This window comes from Desmodus rotundus, chromosome 2, assembly GCF_022682495.2.
Source record: "Desmodus rotundus isolate HL8 chromosome 2, HLdesRot8A.1, whole genome shotgun sequence".
In the NCBI taxonomy this organism is placed as follows: Eukaryota; Metazoa; Chordata; class Mammalia; order Chiroptera; family Phyllostomidae; genus Desmodus; species Desmodus rotundus.
In genome coordinates this window covers 182,727,899-182,749,821 of record NC_071388.1, presented here as the reverse complement: position 1 = coordinate 182,749,821, position 21,923 = coordinate 182,727,899, and the positions used below count along the sequence as shown (strand labels likewise).

General features: G+C 39.2%; 1 protein-coding gene across 1 annotated transcript in view; it reads right to left on the bottom strand.

Annotated features, from left to right (window-relative positions):
• FAM117B (family with sequence similarity 117 member B) overlaps positions 1-21,923 on the bottom strand; it is a 105,363-nt gene that overhangs the window by 19,668 nt on the left and 63,772 nt on the right. The window contains exons 3-4 of the mRNA XM_053918949.1: positions 2,745-2,837; positions 1,464-1,577 (exon numbers count right to left, since the gene is read on the bottom strand). Coding sequence (XP_053774924.1) covers positions 1,464-1,577; positions 2,745-2,837 — 207 coding nt within the window. The remainder of the gene's footprint in view (positions 1-1,463; positions 1,578-2,744; positions 2,838-21,923) is intronic.

Sequence of the window (21,923 nt, the reverse complement as noted above, 5' to 3'; positions counted from 1 at the left end):
CCACGACTGAACATAAAAAAATAATAACAAACTAAGTAAACAACTAGAACAGGAAAAGAATCACGTAAGTGGAGATCACATGGAGGGTTATCAGCGGGGTGGGGGTGGGGAAATGGAGGAAAAGGTACAGGGAGTAAGTAGCATAAATGGTAGATACAAAATAGACTGGGGGAGGTTAAGAATAGTATAGGAAGTGGAGAAGCCAAAGTACTTATATGTACAACTGATGGAAGTGAACTAAGGGGTAGGGGGCGGATGCTGAAGGGAATGGGGGTACTGGGCAGAGGGGGATTAAGGGGAGAAAAAGGAATGGGACAACTATAATAGCATAATCAATAAAATATACTTAAAAAAACTTTTAAACTCCTAAAACTCATCACTTAATTCGATAAAAGTCAATCTTAAATCCTATTCTCCCAAAGTAAAAATATGGATTGGGAATAAAAAGCAGCCTTATCTTTTAGATAAGAGATGTATTTATGTATCTATAAATACATATAAAGTATTTATAGATAAATCAGATGGAGTATAAGGTTGGCAAATTCCAATGTTGGTATTATTAATGTATACAAATTTTTCATTTATTTTGTCAATTTTACATTTTCTATTTCTCCAGATAGAATTCCAGTTTACGTTGTTTAATGTTATTAGTGTATATTCATATTTATAATTAAATACCTTATATATAAATAAGCTATTGGAGATTACAACCAAACTGTAAATTTATGAGATCAAATTTGACCCATGCACCAATATTTTAGGAAAAAATTAGTTTTGAAAAAACATATATGTCTACCCATACTTTCTCTTGAAAACAATCCACATATCCTTGACAATCATCATAAGTTATCAACCTATATATATTTTATATGTATATATTTTATATACATATAAAATGGGTTAGCAAACTTTTCCTTGCTTTCTACTTGTGAAGGGACCCTATCCAATTTCAATTCAGTTAAAGAGAAATGCTTCCAGGATGAGCCATCAAGAGTAGTACATAAAGTTCTATTAAGGAATCAAACTAGCTGAAGGTTTTTCCCCTACTAAAAGTAACTTTACGATAGAGGTATCATTACTATCTATCCTCAGTCTTCAAGTGAGGTAGCAGAGACTTAGAACAGGTTATTTGTCCAAGGTCTGGTTCCACACCCAGTGCTTATCTCTATTATTCTGCCTCCAATATACCAAATCGATAGACAAAAATATGGTAAATCAAACTATGGAAAATTAGCTATGTCTCCTAGAAGTCATATCACAGATCACCTAAGAAAAATATCACTTTCTCAACTTAATATTTTGGGTTTTTTTTTTTTAAAAAATGAAGGCTGTGATTCAGTATTTAATCAGTTTCAAATGTGCTTTTGCATATTTTATCCTATACAGTAGTTACCTATGAAATAACACATCACCAGCAAAACAACAAATCCCTTGTCTGGATTTTGTAATATCTGTGCCCCTACCTGACACTGGTTAATGGCCGAATGGTTGCCATGGAATGGAGACTGTCTTTCTTTATCTCGGTGATGCCGACTGCTGTGTTTACTTCTCTGCAGTTGCTGGCGTAATTTTGCAATCTAAAAAGGGGAAAATCAACAAGTACATCAGAGTGTAATCCATACTATATAGAACATCCTAGCTTAATAAGAACCAGTAAAATTCAGCCTTAAAAGGTTTTGAATTTTTTAAACCATATCACAAAATCTGATTTAGTGCACTCAATTTTCATATATACACATACATGGGTGCATATGAGTTTATATTTTAAAGAGAAACAAAATTATGTTCCAATATCATTCTGAGCCTTCACGCTTCCCAAGTACTAACCAAGTTTTCAGCATTTAGAATAAATTATATTACAGCCCTGGCCGGTGTGGCTCAGTAGATTTGAGTGCTGGCCTGCAAACCAAAGGGTCACTGATTGGATTCCCAGTGAGGGAACATGCCTGGGTTGCAGGCCAGGTCCCTAGTTGGGGATATGTGAGAGACAACCACACATTGATGCTTCTCTCCCTCTCTTTCTCCTTCCCTTCCCGTCTAAAAATAAAACTTAAAAAATAAAAAAAGAATAAATTAATCACAGCTTTCATAAAGAATTAAAAGATGATAATTATACTCTCATTGCCCCTATGAATCACATTTTATTCAGATTTAATTTCTTTATCAAATACCTTGACTTCAACAGCTCCAAAATTTAAGCAGTGTTTAAAAATCAATTTGAACAAAATGCATTCACAGATACAATCTTTAAATAATATATTTTAATCAATATCTGATATTATTCCTGGACCGAATTTTTGTTTTATTTCTACATTATATGTAAAATGCAAATGTTATAATTATAGGCACAGAAAATGGTAATCACAGCACAGTGACATAATCAACTTGCTCATACTGGATTATTCAATTGCAAGAACATCACCATTATATATAGAAATAGTAAATGTGAACTTGTGACAGCACTACAAGTTTATATATCTGATATTTGTATTAAAGACAGAAAACACACTCTCAGGTAAGTAATGTATACATTTCTCCATTCAAATTTTTATCCAATTATAACTGTTTTTCTGTAATTTCTCAAATAAACAAACTAAAAACAACAACAAAAACAATAACAAAATACTCGCCCCACACACACAATGGAAACTAACAAATTCCTGCTGCCCACAATTTCAAGGAACCAGCTAGCCAACACAGGGGTCAAATTTCCACACCCACTTTCTTGGAATCATTTTCCTGACCTCCTTAAGTTGATCTGTACTGCCCCAGGATGCTGAACGCTTGTGAGACCCTTTCTTCTTTTCAGAGTATTCTTCAGCCCATGCACTCTCTGTCTATAATGGAAAAAAGAGGGAAGGAGAATTTCAGTAAAATAGTTAAGGATGGACCTTGAGGACATTATTCTAAATGAAATAAGTCAGACAGAGAAAAGACAAATACTATATGAGGAACCTAAAAAGCAAACACAGAAAGAGAGATCAGATTTGTGGTTACCAGAGTCAGGGGGTAGATTTGTGGAGGAATTGGATGAAGGTGGTGAAAAGGCACAAACTTACAGTCATGAGATAAGTAAATACTGGAGATGTAATGTACAACGTGATAGTTATAATTACCACTGCTGTATGGTATATTTGAAAGGTGCTAAGAGTAGATCCTAAAAGTTCTGATCACAAAGAAAAAATTATTTTAGAACTATATGAGTGATGAATGATATTAACTAAATTTATTGTGGTAATCATTTCACAGTACATGTATATCAAGTCATTATGCTGTACACCTTAAAATTACACAGTGCTGTATGTGAACTACATCTCAAGAAACCTGAAAAAAATTCCCTTCCTAAAAAATATACCATACTTTTCTATTATAAAAGGTATTCCCACTGCAGAAGAATTAGATATTAGAAAATATCTGAAGTAACACAAATTACCCACAATTCTTCCAGCTCCAGTTAATTAAAATATTTAGCCTAATTCTTGCTTTTTATCACTATTAATTTTTATGTAAGTATAATATTTATTGAACAAATTAAAACTAACAATAGCTAACAGTCTTATCTTATTGTGTGATAGGCATGGTGTTTAATTAAAGTACAGTAAATGGTCTTCATTGTATTATCTGATTTAATACATAAAGTTTTCTGTAAGTTTTACAGATAAGGAAGCTGTGACAATGAGGTTAGGTAACTTGCCCTACAGTCTCACAGGAAGTGGCAAAAGCCAAAACATAAACCTAAGACTGCAGAGTTCATTCATCGTAACCTCTATACTATGTCTTGTCTTGCTTTAAAATATTTGCAGAGGATAGCCTCAAAAATGTTAAATCCTTAGTGGTTATACAAAATCCAAAATTTAAAAACAGTATATCAGAAAAAAATATGAGTTCTTGATACATGAACATATACTCAACATCACCCGTAATAAGAGATATGCAAGTTACAACTTCACTGATGATTTGGTAGTAATGCAATCTCCTACACTGCTGGTTAGTACAACCTTTTTGGAAGGGGATTCAATAACTGCTGTCAGTTACAAATGCACCTACCATATACGACATAGTGATTCCTCTTTTGCTAAATTATCTTGCTCATACACAAACTGTGTATCTTTTCCACAAAATGGTATTATTCCCTGTAGCACTGTTTTTACAAGTAAAAGATCAGAAGAATGTAAATACAGGAATGGCTAAATATATTTGGTATATCTTTACAACAGAATACTATAAAAAATGAATATGGAGGCTTTGGCCAAACTGGCAGAGTAGGTAAATATGGTACTCACTACTCACATCCTCCCACAGGAAAATTACAACTAAACTACAGAACCACCATCATTGAGAACAGCCTGAAGTCTAGCTGAACACAGATCCTATGACTAAGGATATACAGAAGAAGCTGCATGGAGAGTGGTAGGAGGGGTGGAGATGTTGAATGGGCTAGTCCCACACCCATATGTGGAGGTTAAAAATTGGGAGGGATATCTCAGCTCTGGAGGTACCCCCTAGGGAGTGAGGAGTCCTAGCCCCACACCAGGCTCCTAAGTCTAGGGATCCAGTGCCAGCAAGAGAAGTCCCCGCAACTCTTGGCTGTGAAAACGAGTAGGGATTGTGGCTGAGTGAGATGGAGGGCTTCAGGAGTCCCAGAAATTTTCTTGAAGGGCGCACACACACACACACTTACCTGACCCACTCACTCTGAGCTCCAGCACTGGAGCAATAGAGACGTATGGGAGAATTGAATTGTATGGATTTAGGGGCAGCTTTCTCCCAGAGAGACATGCTAGCATAGGCCACTGTTCCTTTGCTGAGACACTCCCCCACCCCACAATCCCCTCAGAGCCAGTGGGCACGATATCAGAGTCTCCATCAACCTAGTTAAAACCAGTTTACTCTGCCCTGGTGTTCCTTGAGACTGTGACCCAACAAACTTCTGGGTCCCCCAAACCAATTCCAGTGTTGTTTCCATATGAACAGCCTGAATTGATCCATGCTAGGAACTTTCCTAAAATTTCGCAAAGGTCCAAAACCCAAAACAAGCAGCATCTGGACTCCCCATGCCCTAAACCTCTGGCTAAGCATCCCAAGCTCAACACTAGCAGCTGCCAGTCTTGGAGTGCAGCTTGTCTCCTTGCAGGCACCTCCAAGCCCAGCACAAGAGGCAACCATCTGCAGAACACTTTGTAGTTCATGCTGGATGGCCCCATGCAGGGCATAGGCAGCAGCTGACTTTGGCCTGTTTCCCCCAGGTAGCCCCTGAGCCAGCACACCTGGTGGACAGCTTCAGAACATGAGAAAGCACTACCCAGCCACCTCCACAAGTGACACACTGAACACGCAGACTCATCGGGCACCAGTCCTGAACAGATCAAAGCTCCAGAAAAAATATAACTAAGTGATGAAGAGATAACCAACCTATCAGATGGACAGTTCAAAACCCTGGTAATCAGGATGTTAACAGAAATGGTTGAGTGTGGTCGCAAAATAGAGGAAAGAGCAATGGCTATGAAAAGTGAATTAAAGGAAAATTCACAGGGAACCACTAGTGACGGGAAGGAAATTGGGACTCAAATCAACAGTGTGGACTAGCAGGAAGAAAGAAACATTCAACCAGAACAAAAATGAAGAAATAAAAATTCAAAACATAAGGAGAGACTTAGGAACATCTTTAGGAGAGAACTCCGGGACATCTTTAAACATCCCAACATCTGAATCATAGGGGTGCCAGAAGGAGAAGAGGAAGGGCAAGAAGTTGAACACTTATTTGAAAAAATAATGAAGGAGAACTTCCCTAATCTGGCAAAGGAAATAGACTTCCAGGAAGTCCAGGAAGCTCAGATAGTCCCGAAGAAGTTGGACCCAAGGAGGAACACACCAAGGCACATCATAATTACATTACCCAAGATCAAAGATAAGGAGAGAATCTTAAAAGCATCAAGAGAAAAGGACACAGTTACCTACAAAGGAGTTCTCATTACACTATCAGCTGATTTCTCAAAAGAAACCTTACAGGCAAGAAGGGGCTGGAAAGAAGTATTCCAAGCCATGAAAGGCAAGGACCTACATCCAAGATTACTGTATCCAGCAAAGCTATCATTTACAATGGAAGGGCAGATAAAGTGCTTCCCAGATAAGATAATCAACATATATTAAATACCAAGGACTGTATTACACACTAACATTAGACAGGACAGAAATATAGAAGGTCAAACTATAGGGAAATAAACATGTAAATAAAACATATATGCAGACAATGATAATTCTCATGTGAGGGAAAGTACAGGGATCGAATGAGCCACAATTAAGTCTGTTTTATCTATATTTGTGCTACTTAAATGAGCTTTCTCAATATGAGCACCAGAATATTGGTTGCAATAATTATGTCAGACCTAGTCGATGGGACTGTATGAGTATAATTCAAGTGGTTTTTAATTCAGAAATTTATAAACATACTAAGAGGATTAAAACTAAACCTACACAATGAGCACCAACATACAACACCTGTGTGTCAGATATAACCTAACTTCTCATTTAAAAACTAATGAGAGTTCTTGGACAGTCAGAGAACATGTACTCATTATACAGCTCAGTATTTCTCACCTGTTGCAGCAGTCACTAGATAATGATAAAAATTCAGAAACCTGTCAGGTGCCTCTTTTGATATCGATTGGATTTAATATTTTTTCTAATTTATTTTGTCAAGACTCTCATTATCAGATAGAAAGGTGAAAACTCTTTGCTATGTGTTTACTCAAGACAAAGTTCTCCTTAAGAACATTCTCTACAAAAACTATTTTTAAGAAGGCTTTGATTTTTCCCTAATATGTTCTGCAAATGCTGCCTGTTTAATTATTATCCTGCAATGCCTGTAATACATTTGTTTGCTGTCCTACTTTGCTTAATGACTAATCATCTAGAAGAAAATTTTGCCAACACCAGATATGTTGGTTTTATAAGGTTGCCGTAATTACCCACAGACTGAGTGACTCAAATAATAGAAATTTATTTCTTACGGTTTTACAGGACAAAAGCAAAGTTTTAGCAGGTTTGGTTTCTCCTGAGTCCGCTCTCTTTGGCTTGCAGACAGCCATCTGCGTGCTGTGTGCTCACATCACCTCTCCTTTGTGCACACCCATCCCTGGTATCTGTGTGCCCACATATTTTCTTATAAGGATTTCATTCAGATTGGATTGGGGTGCATTCTAAGGGCCTGGTTTTAACTATCTTTTTAAAGGCCATATGTCAAAATACCGTCACATTCTGAGATACTGGGGGTTAGTACTTCAATATATAAATTTTATGGAGATCAAATTCAGTCTATGCACTGGATATTTTCACTTTTCAAAATCTTATTTACTTCTTTACTTTTCAAAATCCTCTTGACTTTCAATTTTTTTTTAAACACAGGTGTCTTAAAGATATGTAGACTTCAGAGATAGAAAACGACCATTCCCCGACTACTGGCCAAAATGGAGGCATAGGTACAGACACTGTGCCTCCTCGCACAACCAAAAGAAGGACAACAATAATTTAAAAACAAAACCAACCAGAACTGACAGAAAATCGAATTGTATGGAAATCCAACAACCAAGGATATAAAGAAGAACCATTCATCCAGACTGGTAGAGGGGCGGAGATGTGCAGCTGGGCAGAGAGGACTTGCAGCAATGAGGCGGGTGGCGGACCCAGCAAGGTGGCGGATTGTGGAGTGGGGTGGGCAAAGCTGCAGCTGGCCAGCAAGGCAGCAGCTGGTGGACCAGGTGACACACTGTGCAACCCAGAGTTCCAGCAAAGGGAAATAATAGCCTCAAACTTCTGATTGAAAACCTCTGGGGAGGGGTTGAGGCAACAGGGTGAGAAACTCCCAGACTCACAGGAGAGTTCTTGGCTCTCCTGGAACGAACACAAACTCACCCACTCAGGAAGCAGCACCAGAAGGGCCCAATTTGATTGTGGGTAGTGGAGGGAGTGACTGAAAACTGGCAGAGAATGGAGCAAGCACCATTGCTGCCTATCAGACCCCTCCCCCACATACAGCATCACAGTGCAGAGAGGAGCGGTACCCCACCCTGGTGAACACCTAAGGCTCCACCCCTTTATGTCTTAACAGGCACACCAAGACAAAAAAAAAAAGGTCCAAATGAAAGAACAGATCAAAGCTCCAGAAATAATTCAACTAGGCAGCAAAGACCTGACCTATCAGATGCACAGTTCAAAACACTGGTAATCAGGAAGCTCACAGAATCGGTTGAATTTGGTCACAAATTAGATGAAAAACTGAAGGCTATGCTAAGAGAAACAAAGGAAAATGTACAGGGAACCAATACTGATGCGAAGGAAACTGGGACTCAAACCAAAGGTGTGGATCAGAAGGAAGAAAGAAACATACAACCAGAAAAGAATGAAGAAACAAGAATTCAAAAAAAAAATGAGAAGAGGCTTAGGAACCTCCAGGACATCTTTAAATGTTCCAACATCCGACTTATAAGGGTACCAGAAGGAGAAGAGGAAGACTAAGAAATTGAAAACTTATTTGAACAAATAATGAAGGAGAACTTCCCTAATCTGGAAAAGGATACAGACTTCCAGAAAGTCCAGGAAGCTCAGAGTGTCCCAAAGAAGCTGGACTCAAGGAGGAACACACCAAGGCACATCATAATTACATTACCCAAGATTAATCAGAAGGAGATAATCTTAGAAGCAACAAAAGAAAAGGACACAGTTACCTACAAAGGAGTTCCCACAAGACTGTCAGCTGATTTCTCCAAAGAGACCTTACAGGCAAGAAGGGGCTGGAAAGTAGTATTCCAAGTCATGAAAGGCAAGGACCTACATCCAAGACTGCTCTATCCAGCAAAGCTTTCATTTAGAATGGAAGGGCAGATAAAGTGCTTCTCAGAAAAGGTCAAGTTAAAGGAGTTCATCATCACCAAGCCCTTATTACAGGAAATGTTAAAGGGATTTATGTAAGAAAAAGAAGATAAAAAATAGGAACAGTAAAAATGACAGCAAACTCACAGTTATTAACAACCACACCTAAAAGCAAACTAAGCAAACAACTAGAACAGGAAAGAATTACAGAAATGGAGATCACATGAAGGGTTATCAACAGGGGAGGGGGAGAGAGGGGGAAAGGTACAGAGAATAAGTAGCATAAATGGTAGGCAGAAAGTAGACAGGGGGAGGGTAAGAATAGTATAGGAAATGTAGAAGCCAAAGAACTTACAAGTATGACCCACAGACATGAACTAAAGTGAGGAAGTGTGGGAGGGAGGAGGTGTGCAGGATGGAGTGAAGAGGGTGAAATGGGACAACTGTAATAGCATAAACAATAAAATATATTTTAAAAAAAGAAAATGACCATTCCAAAAACTCTGTACTTCTGTATTGTTTTCTTATTAATAATTAGTGCCCTAGTATTTATATTTAAATTGACACCTCTGTTTTCTAAAACGTATAATTCTGATTTTTCTTTATTGAGCCCAGAGAAAAACATTTTATTTTTCTTCTTCCTCTACAAGATGCACTTGAAGGAAAAAAAAAACAAAACCATAGCAGGAAGAGTTACTCCAGTGGTTATCAAGATTTATTAAATCTAAAGTAACTAACATTACTTTACTATATTACATTGACAAAAGGATAGACTTAAGAATGGATCAAAATAAGGAGTCCAGCAACAGATCAGTATATATAGAGACACTTAAATTAAAACTTAATTGGTATTGCAAAGCATTGTTATTAATCAATTGACTAATGTTGAAAAAGATTATATTTTATCCCCATTTCATAGCACACAAAAAAATCAAGTCCAGGCACATTGTATTGGGTAGGCTGAAAAGTTGGTTTCTTTTTTTCTATACAGTGGCTTTAGTTGTGCTTAGTTGTCTTGAACTTTACTGGAAACAATTTTGTTAGATTGTATTGTGACAGCTCTCATATCAGCATGCATTTAAAAAAACATTGAAATTGGTGAATTTTTGTGCAGCCATCTTAATATTGAAAATGTTAGAAGATACGCAACATTTTCAGTGTATTACACTTTACTAATTCAAGGTAGTATTTCAAGAGAGGTAGAAACAACTGAAACACACACTGATGCAGACTCCAACCAGCAGTGTCCGCAGTGTTGTGGATGAACAAATTCATACGAACTGCAGAAGTCCTGTGGAGAAAAGGGATGGCATGGCCACTCTCTGAGTGAGGGAGCACCCCAACCCTTGCCTGGACGGGCTTTTATTGCTTTCTGGGAGCATTACATCAACGAAGGTTCTTATTGATTATCCCCAGATTTGCTTTAGGTGATTACTTTTTACGGATAACAAAGAAAAGGATGTTGCAAATCAAGGGAAAATATGGATGAACTGGTTACACTCCATCCTTGGAAGGTTTAGAATAGACTTTAGGAAGTTACTTCAAAGTTATGCATGAAATATTTGCTGCCTTAACTCAGGGTGAGGGAGTTTTAGCAAAAGCAAGCCTCAAAGCAGTCTAGATATAAGCAGGCCTGGTTCCTCATGGGAAAGCTGGTCTGTGGGCCTGGCTCCTCCTGTGTGCTGCCTTGCGCCTGTTGGTTTTCTAAATCAGGGCTGATCTATATTCACTATTGCCATTCAGACCGGTTCCCCATAACACACACAAAAAGATTTGTGCTGTGCATGGTGAAGATACTGTGACTGATTGAACACGTAAAAAGTGGTTAGCGAAGTATCTTGGTACTACTGACATTTTGGCCAAATAAATCTTTGCTGTGGGGCTGTCTTATGCACAACAAGATGTTTAGCAGCACTCCTTGCCTTTTGCCCACTAGAAGCCAGTAACATGAGACAGCCAACATGCTCAAAATATCCAAATTAATAAAGTTATTAATGAAAATGAAAAATGTATCATTTATTTTATGGAAAAAAGCTAATTGGACTTTTTGGCCAATCCAATATATCTATGTAAAAGGTAAACTTCTCAAAGATAAAGTGCCTTTCAAAGTGTGATCCTCAGACCACCAGAATCAGCATCATATGAAAGCCGTAAAAAATGCAAATTCTTGGACCTCTCTCCTGACCTAAAAAACTAAAAACTCTGGGGTATGTCCAAAAAATCTGTTTTGTTTTGTTTCTTTAATTCCTAGATGCTGCTGATGCCCACTGAAGTCTGAGTACCACATATGAAGGAGAATATTTCATGACCTTGGAGAAGGAGTAAAGAATTTACAGGAAAAATAACTAATCATAAAGAACAATATTAATTAATTGTATCCTGTTAAAAAAATACTTTCCATCATAATACAACATTAAGAAAGTAAAAAGTAAACCAGAGACTGATAGAAAATATTCACAATACATGTATTCAACAAAACACCAGTATACAAACATTATAAAGAACTTGAAATCGGTAAGAAAAAGGCTGACATCCTCCCCTCATCACACACACACACACACACACACACAAATAGATAAAAACTTAAAGTGGTACTTCACAAAACACTGTATCTAAGTGGCTAATAGGCATATGTTAAGTACCATTAGGAAAATATAAACCACAACAATTAGATGCATTACACCCATACAAGAATGGCTAAAATTAAAGGGTTAATAATATCAAATATGAGTGAGTTTGTACAGAAGATCAAAGGTAGATTAGTAAAACCACTACAAAAACCCATTTGCCAGGATCTATTAAATGTAAAAAATATACACCACACGTGACTCAGCAATTCTGTTTCTATGTATAGTGTTATGAGAAATAAATGTTTATGTTATCAAAATACATGCACAAAAATGTTCAATGACCCACCTTCCTCAAAGTCAAGGATTGTCCGATGGGGTGTTAATTCCCTCCACATTTGCAGTTTTAAGCACCCACAAATGATAATCAGCTTCTCAGAAGTGTCCTGACATCATGTTAAAGCCTTAGTACAGCAATGCAAAGGACATGCAGTGCAGCCAAAGTTACGTTTTGCTGCCTTGCAATGGCTGTGGGGGAAGTGTACTGAGAAGCTACTAGGCAGGACAGAAGAAGTGACTGATACAAGTAGGTTTTAACCAGCAAACAAAAGATATATACACAGAATCAATTATTTTTTCCACAGGAAATCTTTGATAGGCCAGGTCAGTAACTATGTAACTCCCAGTAATACCGAGTCAAATACAGACATTCACAAGCATCTAGTTAAAGCTCTTTAATGATGTCTAAAGAGAAATTCCTATTAAATTCTATGTTGCTCACCTTCTCTCTATTGTGAATTAAAAACCCAGTGCCTGATGTGCAGCTGTTCACTTGCAGTTAACAGCTATTCGTCTGTTAGGACCGTTATCTCAGCCCACCACTTTAAGAAGATGAGACAAACTCAGTATGGTACGTTGCAAGTAAACTATATTGATGTGGGAAATTACTCTGGGATATTTACCCCAGATGTTTTCCACATAGTTACAGTTACCCTCACATGAAGTCTCTATATTGCGTTTGTAATCTAAAAATCTTAGTGTCTCCGGTTTTTGTTACTTAACTCTCCAAATTAAAGTATGTATAAGAAATTATACCAAGTAGATTCCAGTATACAAATTTAATTTCATTATTCTAAAACCAGCCACATAATTTCTATCTATATAACTTTAATTATATTTTATTAAAAGTATATTCAGATGGGTCAATTCTTTTACATATAAAAATTATACATGGTAAAAACTAACTGACACATCAAATATTGAACTTTACCAGTAAATGTTTTGCTTTTGGAGGTCATCTTTTGTAGCCATCATTTCTACAAAAGTGCAGTTTTCTCTGATTAACTTGTACAGATCTAAATGTGACTATATGCAGTTGTATCCTCTAAGTATTTTGTTTTGGTTTACTGCTATTTATATTTATTTTATAATTTAAATAAAGCAAGAATAGTTTAGCTCATTGACCTTTGACTTGGATTAGTTTGTTATATTGCTAATTTAGTTCTCAAAAAAACTTTGCAAACTGTGTAATAACTGTGCAGGCTCTGAACTGAGAAAAGCATATAGTATAGGAGTAAATGTTATATTATATATTCTATCATGTCCTTTACAAATAAACATAGTTAAGTTTCTTGGTTTAAATCCTTCTGACTTGTAGCACAGGAGCTCCAAACCTGGGAGCTGCTTAAGTGTTTGTGATATTCTGAAAAAAACTACCCGGTGGACTAACAGATGTGGACGTGCTGTTTATTACTCACATTACAGGGGAGCCCACCCATGGTGACAGGTTGGTGTGAGAGAATGCACCTCCTCCTGTCTCAGACTCCTTATAAAAGGTCCCAGACAAAGGCAGCACATGTCCAGGTTGTACAAACCTACATATGATCTGGAGGTACATCATATCAGTGCACAAGTGAAGAAGGAAAAGGTCAAGTAGTAGTCACAGGACAAGAAGCTGCTCCCAAAAGGAGATAAGGAATTACAATACATTCCCCAAACAATACACATCTTGCCTTAACTACTCCACATGGCTTTAAGTGTGTGTGTGTGTGTCTATGTGTGTGTGTATGAGATATTGTTAGTAAGATTGGAACCTTCACTACAATGATGAATACAAATGGTGAGCACAGATATCCTTGCCTTGCCCCCAACCTTCCAAGAAAAGCAGTGTCAACATTTAGTAAGATGTTAGCTGTATATTTTCATGCCCTTAATAAAACTGAGAAGGTGCCCTTCCATTGGAAGTTTTGACATGAAGAGGTGCTGAATGTTTCATATGTTTTATTTCTATCTATTGAGAAAAAATGTGATTATTCTGTTACTCTGTTACACCATGGTGAATTATAATGCTTTTAAAATTTTCAGTAAATCTTCCTTATATGGGATAAACCCGCATAGTTATCATATAATAACTTTTTTGGAAATATATTTATTGATTATGCTATTACAGTTGTCCCATTCCCCCCCCTTCACTCCACTCCATCCTGCCCACCACCTCCCTCCCACATTACCCCCCTATAGTTCATGTCTATGGGTCATACTTATAAGTTCTTTAGCTTCTACATTTCCTATACTATTCTTACCCTCCCCTTATTTTCTGCCTACCATTTATGCTACTTATTTTCTCTACCTTCCCCTTCTCCCCCTCCCCTGTTGATAACCCTTCATGTGATCTCCATTTCTGTAATTCTTTCCTGTTCTAGTTGTTTGCTTAGTTTGCTTTTAGGTGTGGTTGTTAATAACTGTGAGTTTGCTGTCATTTTTACTGTTCCTATTTTTTATCTTCTTTTTCTTACATAAATCCCTTTAACATTTCCTGTAATAAGGGCTTGGTGATGATGAACTCCTTTAACTTGACCTTATCTGAGAAGCACTTTATCTGCCCTTCCATTCTAAATGATAGCTTTGCTGGATAGAGCAGTCTTGGATGTAGGTCCTTGCCTTTCATGATTTGGAATACTTCTTGCCAGCCCCTTCTTGCCTGTAAGGTCTCTTTGGAGAAATCAGCTGACAGTCTTATGGGAACTCCTTTGTAGGTAACTCTGTCCTTTTCTTTTGCTGGTTCTAAGATTCTCTCCTTCTGTTTCATCTTGGGTAATTATGACGTGCCTTGGTGTGTTCCTCCTTGAGTCCAGCTTCTTTGGGACACTCTGAGCTTCCTGGACTTCCTGGAAGTCTATTTCCTTTTCCAGATTAGGGAAGTTCTCCTTCATTATTTGTTCAAATAAGTTTTCAATTTCTTAGTCTTCCTCTTCTCCTTCTGGCACCCCTATAAGTCGGATGTTGGAACGTTTAAAGATGTCCTGGAGGTTCCTAAGCCTCCCCTCATTTTGAATTCTTGTTTCTTTATTCTTTTCTTGTTGAATCTTTCTTTCTTCCTTCTGATCCACACCTTTGGTTTGAGTCCCAGTTTCCTTCGCATCAGTATTGGTTCCCTGTACATTTTCCTTTGTTTCACTTAGCATAGCCTTCAGTTTTTCATCTAATTTGTGACCAAATTCAACCAATTCTGTGAGCTTCCTGATTACCAGTGTTTTGAACTGTGCATCTGATAGGGTGGGTCGTTGATGCTTACTTGAATTGTCTCTGGAGCTTTGATCTATTCTTTCATTTGGACCATTTTTTTTGTCTTGGTGTGCCTGTTAAGACATAAAGGGGTGGAGCCTTAGGTGTTCACCAGGGTAGGGTACCGCTCCTCTCTGCACTGTGATGCTGTATGTGGGGGAGGGGTCGAGAGGGAGCAATGGCGCCTGCTCCACTCTCTGCCGGATTTCAGCCACTCCCTCCACCACCCACAATCAAACTGGGCCCCTCTGGTGCTGGTTCCCGAGTGGGTGGGCCTGTGCATGCTCTAGGTCCCTGTGGGTCTCTCCAGCAAACTCTCCTGTGAGGCTGGGAGTTTCTCCTGCTGCCGCCTCAACCCCCAGGGTTATTTTCAGTCAGAGGTTTGAGGCTTTATTTCCCCATGCTGGAGCCCTGGGTTGCGCGTTCTGTTTTGCTCCCCCGAGTTCCTCCCGGTTTATCTAGGTGCAAATGTGGGGCCGAGGGCGGGGTCTGCTAGCTGTCCCACTGCCTGCCCCGTTCGTTCCACATTCCACTACCTCTCGGATCCGCCAGCCATGTTGCCTCGAGTCCTCTCCACCCTGGCGGCCAGTCTCCTCCATCTCCGCCCCTCCTACCGGTCTGGATGAATGTTTCTTCTTTATCTCCTTGGTTGTTGGGACTTCCATGCAGTTCGATTTTCTGTCAGTTCTGGTTGATTTTTGTTTTTAAATTGTTGTTGTCCTTCTTTTGGTTGTGCGAGGAGGTGTAGTGTCTACCTACACCTCCATCTTGGCCGGAAGCCCATATAATAACACTTTTATATACCGCTGGATTCTATTAAATTTTGTTAAGAATTTTACATGTATGTTTATAAGAAATATTGATATACAGTTTTATTTTCTTGTAATTTTTTGTAAGTTTTTAGTGGTAGAAATATGATGATCTTATAAAGTAAATTAGAAATATCTTCTCTGTTTTCTGAAAGATTTTAATGTAAGATTGGTATTTCCTCTTTTAAATGTATGAATTCAGCAAGCTTTGTGAGTCACACAAGTTTTCTTTCTGGGAGGATTTTAATAACAAATTATTTTAATATTTATTTTTGTTCACTGTATTTTTTAAAGATTCTATTTATTTATTTTTAGAGAGGGGTAGAGAGGGAGAAAGAGTGGGAGAGAAACAGCAATGTGTGGTTGCTTCTCATGTGCCCCAACTGGGGAACTGGCCTACTACCTAGGCATGTGCCCTACACTGGGAATCAAACTGGTACCCTTTTGTTCACAGGACAGCAAACAATTCATTGAGCCATACCAGCTAGAGCTGTTCACTGCATTTTACATTTAATATTTAACACTTAACAAATTTTATTAATGCCAAGGTAGTCAGATGTTATCTCAGTTGATAACATTTCTACTGGATCCACCTTATTTTTTAATTAATTTATTTCTTTAAAGATATTTTATTGATTGTGCTATTACACTTCTCCCCCATTTTGCCTCCCTTTATTCCCCTCCACCCTGCTCCACCCATCACACCTTAGTTCATGTCCAAGTGTAGTATATAAAAGTTCTTTGGTTTCTGCATTTCCCATACTGTTCATAACCTCCCTGTATCTATTTTGTACCTACTATTTATGCTTCTTATTCCTTGTACCTATTCCTCCATTCTCCCCCGACCCCTTCCCTACTGATAACCCTCCATGTGATATCCATTTCTGTAATTGTTCCTGTTCCAGTTGTTTGTTTAGTTTGTTTTTGTTTTTTTAGGTTCAGTCATTGATAGTTGTCAGTTTGTTATCATATTACTGTTCATATTTTTGATATTCTTCTTAGATATCATATTTTCAGACTATAACACGCACCCCCATTTGGGAGGAAATGGGAGTGCGTCTTATAGTCCAAATGTAGCTTACCTGGCTCACTGGTGGGGGTGGGGGGTGGCAGTGGAGCGGGGTCACAGGAAGCAGGAGCAGGGTTGCCACTGCAGGAAGCTGGCAGTGGCAGGAGTAGGGCCACACTGCGGGCCCTGAGCTGAGAGGAGGAGGTGTACTGGTGGTGAGCAGCAAGGGAGGCAGGAGCAGAGTCCCCAGTGTGGCATACTATAGTGCTATGGAGGAGGATACATAAGGTGCAGGCAGGTTATGAGAAGAAAGCCTGCGGCACCCAAACACAACTCCATCACGTGACTGGTGTGTCCCCCATTAACATTAACATAGGTAAATTCCACTGCAGGGTGACCTGTCAATATGGCCCTGCAGCTGTTGCAAAACTACAACTCCCATCATGCTTGGACAGGTTGGGATGATGGGAGCTGTAATTTGGCAACAGCTGAAGACCCACACAGATTGTGCAAAACTGCTGTCCCCATACAAGAGTTTTGTTGAACCTGTGGCCCTCCAGCAGATCTCACCATAATAATGCATCATCCACTGATGTTCTCAGCTACAGTGACCCCATTAACTATGAAGGACACAGTGCTGATAGTTCTGTCATTATTGTATTTTGTGGTAGAAAGATATGATAGTGTACTGTAGTCTCCTGCTGAATCTACCGTAACTGTCGAAAGATGTCAAAGCAGAAAAGGATTTCTGCTTTAAAGAATGTTATAAAATATTTTACCACATTTTTTGCTTCAAAATTTTTTTTTCCTATTTTCCTCCCCTAAAACCTAGGTGTGTCTTATGGTCCAGCGCGTCCTATAGTCCGAAAAATATGGTAAGTTCCTTTAACATTTCATGTAATAAGGGCTTGGTGATGATGAAGCCTCTTCTCATTTATTTGAATTCTTGACTCTTCACTCTGTTCCGGTTGAATGTTTATTTCTTCCTTCATGTCTAAACCGTTGATTTCAGTCCTGGTCTCCTTCCCATCACTGTTGGTTCCTTGTGAATTTTCCCTTAATTAACTTTTCATAGCCATCGCTCTTTCCTCTATTTTGCAACCACACTCAACCATCTCTGGGAACATCCTGATTACCAGTGTTTTGAACTGTGCATCTGATAGGTTGGTTATCTCTTCATCACTTAGTTATATTTTTTCTGCAGCTTTGATCTGTTTTTTCATTTGGGCCTTTTGTCTCGATGTGCCTGTTATGTAGTAAAGAGCAGAGCCTTAAGTATTCACTAGGGCAGGGCTACCCATGTTGCTACATTGTGATGCGGTACATGGGGGAGCGGTCCGAGAGGGAACAATGCCACTTGCTGGGCTCTCTGCCGGCTTTCAGTCACTTCCCCTGATACCCACAAGAAAATTGGGCCCTTCTGGTGCTGATTCCCAGGTCGGTGGGTTTGCGTACCTTCTAGGACCCTGTCGGTCTCTCCAATGGACTCTTCTGTGAGGCTGGGAGTTTCTGCCCCAACCGCAACCCACACAGATTTACAATCAGAGGTTTTGAGGCTTTATTTCCCCTTGCTGGATCCCTGGGTTGCTTAGTCTGTCTCACTCCCCAGGTGTTCCTCCTGGTTTATCCACATGCAAATGTGGTACTGCCTGCGCTGGTCCCCCAGCCACCATCTTGCCACAAGTCTTTTCTGCCCCAGCTGGCCATCTCCACCCCTCCTATCTGTCTGGATGAATGTTTCTTCTTTCATGCCTTAGCCGTTGGACTTCCATACAGTTCAATTTTCTGGCAGTTCTGGTTGTTTTTTGTTTTTAAATTGGCTGTTTTCCTTCTTTTTGTTGTACGAGGCGGCACAGTATATCTAACTACACCTCCATCTTGGCTGAAGTCCATGTGTTATATATTCTAAGGAAATTTCTATTCAGTTTATGTCATCTTTTTAGTCTTCATACCTCTTAATTTCTGTTTTACATATTCAGCAGCTCCTTAACTTTGTTATTTCAGGATCACACATGTAAAATATTTTCGGACTCTAATCTCAGACTTGTAATTAGTAATTCTTAAGGACAGAGGGAGAGAAAGAGGGAGAGAGTGAGGGAAGGTGGGAAGGAAATAAAGAAAAAAAGCCAGCAGTCAGTGAATATAGAAAGATAGAAAAACTTCCTCCCCTATGTAATTACGTGAATTTTTTTCTTTTTATCTTGTTACTGAGATGAGTGTGTAGTAGAAGAGTGAGTTGCAACTTTCACCTTGTTTACCTGGTATCAGGGTCTTATCTCCTGATCCCAGTGACCACAACAGTCAAACCGAAGGGAACCCATACAATGCTCGAACACCTAAATATCAGGTCCTGTTTGATTCTTGATTCCCCTTTATTGTTTTGTTCCTTGACTTCGCTGTGAAAGCAGCTCTGCATTTAAAAATAATTAAAATATATTTTTTATCTTGTATGCCTGAGACTTTGTATTATATGTTGTCAATTGATGGTTGTTGGTGCCAAATCAATACCAACAGGAATTCTAGATTTCGGATGCGGTGAATAATTAAACTTTATTCAGTGCAAAACCACTCAATTGTAATACAGCACAGCTATATAAACAGCATGGCTACGAAGAGACCCTGGGTCAAGAACCCTCTTCAGCTAGACAGCTCTGCTCTGCTCTAGTCTGCTCAACCTGATCCAGTGTGCTCCACCCTGCACTTTTCTGGCTTGCTCTGCTCTGCTGTGTTCCATCAAGATGTCTTTAGTGTTTCAGGTCCAGATGGGGACATGCTCTTCAGCCTTCATTGGCAAGGGAAAGTGTGCTCCTCTGAGCCACAGGGGAGCTGACTAATGTAGACAGAAGTCCCTGCCCTGGTTCCTGACTGCTCTGTCCTAATGAAAATCTTTGAAGTCTGACTGGTTCAAAAGGCACTATTCTGACTAGTCAGAATGAAGCTATTCTGATTGGTTGGTGAAGATATTGATGGGGCTACAGCTGTTCATCTCCAATTGGATGGGCAAAGTCATAGAGTCCTATTAGGTGAAACAAAATTCTAAAAGCTTCTTCGTAAGAGCTAGCTCAGAGGACTGAAACAAAGTGCAAAATTTTGGTTCAGTACAGGAGACAGGCAGCTTAATGCAGTCTTCTCCCTTAAGTGCAGTTTGCATGAAAGGCCCTTATTTAGAAATAGCTGCTATGCCCCGGTTTTTGTTTATTTTTAAAATATAAGCCCAGTTGGGCCACCAGAATCCCTTCTTAGTAGGTATGTTCTTTCTCAGGGTTCTCAATGTCTTTTCAGGTAATGTTGTGTGCCATCGTTTCAGAAATAAATCCGTAACTGTGTTTTACACATTATATACAGGAATGTAAGAATCATGTAATGAAACAATGCTTTAGGTTTTAAAGTGAGTCAGGGAAGACTGAGATTGTATTGAATGAATAGGGAGTATGAGAAAATAGAAAGGAGGTTAGGAGCTGTGCTGGAGGCTAAATGGGAGAATGACTGACTGCTCAGACATGGAAAAGTGAGAAATATGGAGGCACCAAGATATGGAAACAACTCAACTGCTCATCGATAGACAAGTGGATATAAATTTTGTGGTACACAGATACAATGGAATATTACTTGGCCATAAAAAACAATGAAATCTTACCATTTGTGACATCATGGGTAGATCTAGAAGGTATTGTGCTAAATGAAAAAAGTCAGTCAGAGAAAGAAAAACATCACCTGATTTCATTTATACCTGGAATCTGTACAACAAACTAGACAAAGAAAATTGAAAGAAAGTTATAGAAGAGACTGATGGTTGAGGGGGTTGGGCAGGAAATGGGGGAATGGGTGAAATAAGTGAAGAGATTAAGAAGTATAAATTGATAGTTACAAAATAGTCATCGGAATATAAAGTACAACATAAGGAATATAGTCAATAATATTGTAGTAACTATGTATGGTGACAGGTGAGTACTGAAAATATTAGAGGGAACACTTTGTAAAGATACGATTTTCTAACCACTATGCTGTACACCTAAAACTAATACTAAATAATACTGAATGTAAACTGTAACTGAAAAGTAAAGTTTAAAAAAGGGAGAGAAAAGCAGAGTGGGAAGAAGAAAACACATGGATGGGAAAAAGGGGAGCCCAGTAAGACATATAGAATTCTAGAGCCAAAGGTGACAGTATCAGAAAACATTTATTTCTTTCAACTCAGTTATTTTACAGATAAGAAAACTAAGGCCAGAATGCTGATATGTTTTTTCAGTTCACTGCATCCGGATAGCAGGTACTGCATCCGGTTAGCAGGTGTCTCATCCAGTAATTTATCTTGATTCTCAATCCTAATGTAACTGGGTAAGTCAGGCCACATAGCTAGGGAACAGGAGAGATCCCAATTGGGGGGAACCCCAATGTAGCACAGAAACTGTACCTGCGAGAAGACAGGGGCCTGGAGAGACCCCAAGGCAATGGATTGAAACAGTAGCAGGTGAGAGCCTACCCTCCCGGAAAGAAAGGCTGGCAAGAGTAGGCCGCCTTGGGCAAGTGTAAAGCAGCCCTGTGCAAACAACAGCTCAGCAGACCCAGCAGGAGGAGGGACAGAGACGATCTGCAAATTAATGGAAGAACCTGCATTTCTACAGAGGGACCCCCAAAGGGAGAGAGCTGGGGAATGCTAAGGGATGTAAATTAAAGCAGCAACTTGCTGGAATCAGGTGCCTTCCAGGAGAGGGGAGGGACTGCAGGAGAAGGCTGCTGCCGAGGCGACAGTAAACAGTGTGTGACCCAGTTGGAGGAAGCTTGTACTGAGACTGCACAGGGCCAAAACGGTCAAAATACATGTGTATGATGGAGGTCAGCAAGCTATAGCAGGGCACAGGACACACCCCACCCTGGGCTGAGACCTGGTACTCCTACATGTGACTGGAGATCTTACCCCCTTGTGAACATAGTGGCTAAAAGATGTACAAAGACAAACATGGCCGACATCGGCCCACATTGGTTGCAAGGCTGGACACTTCCACCGCCCAGGGAGTTTTGGGCACGGGCTTTAAAAACAGAAGCCAGGGAGAAGCTTGCTCTCTTGGTCTTTTTGGCTTTCCCCTTACTGCGGTTGGAGTAGAG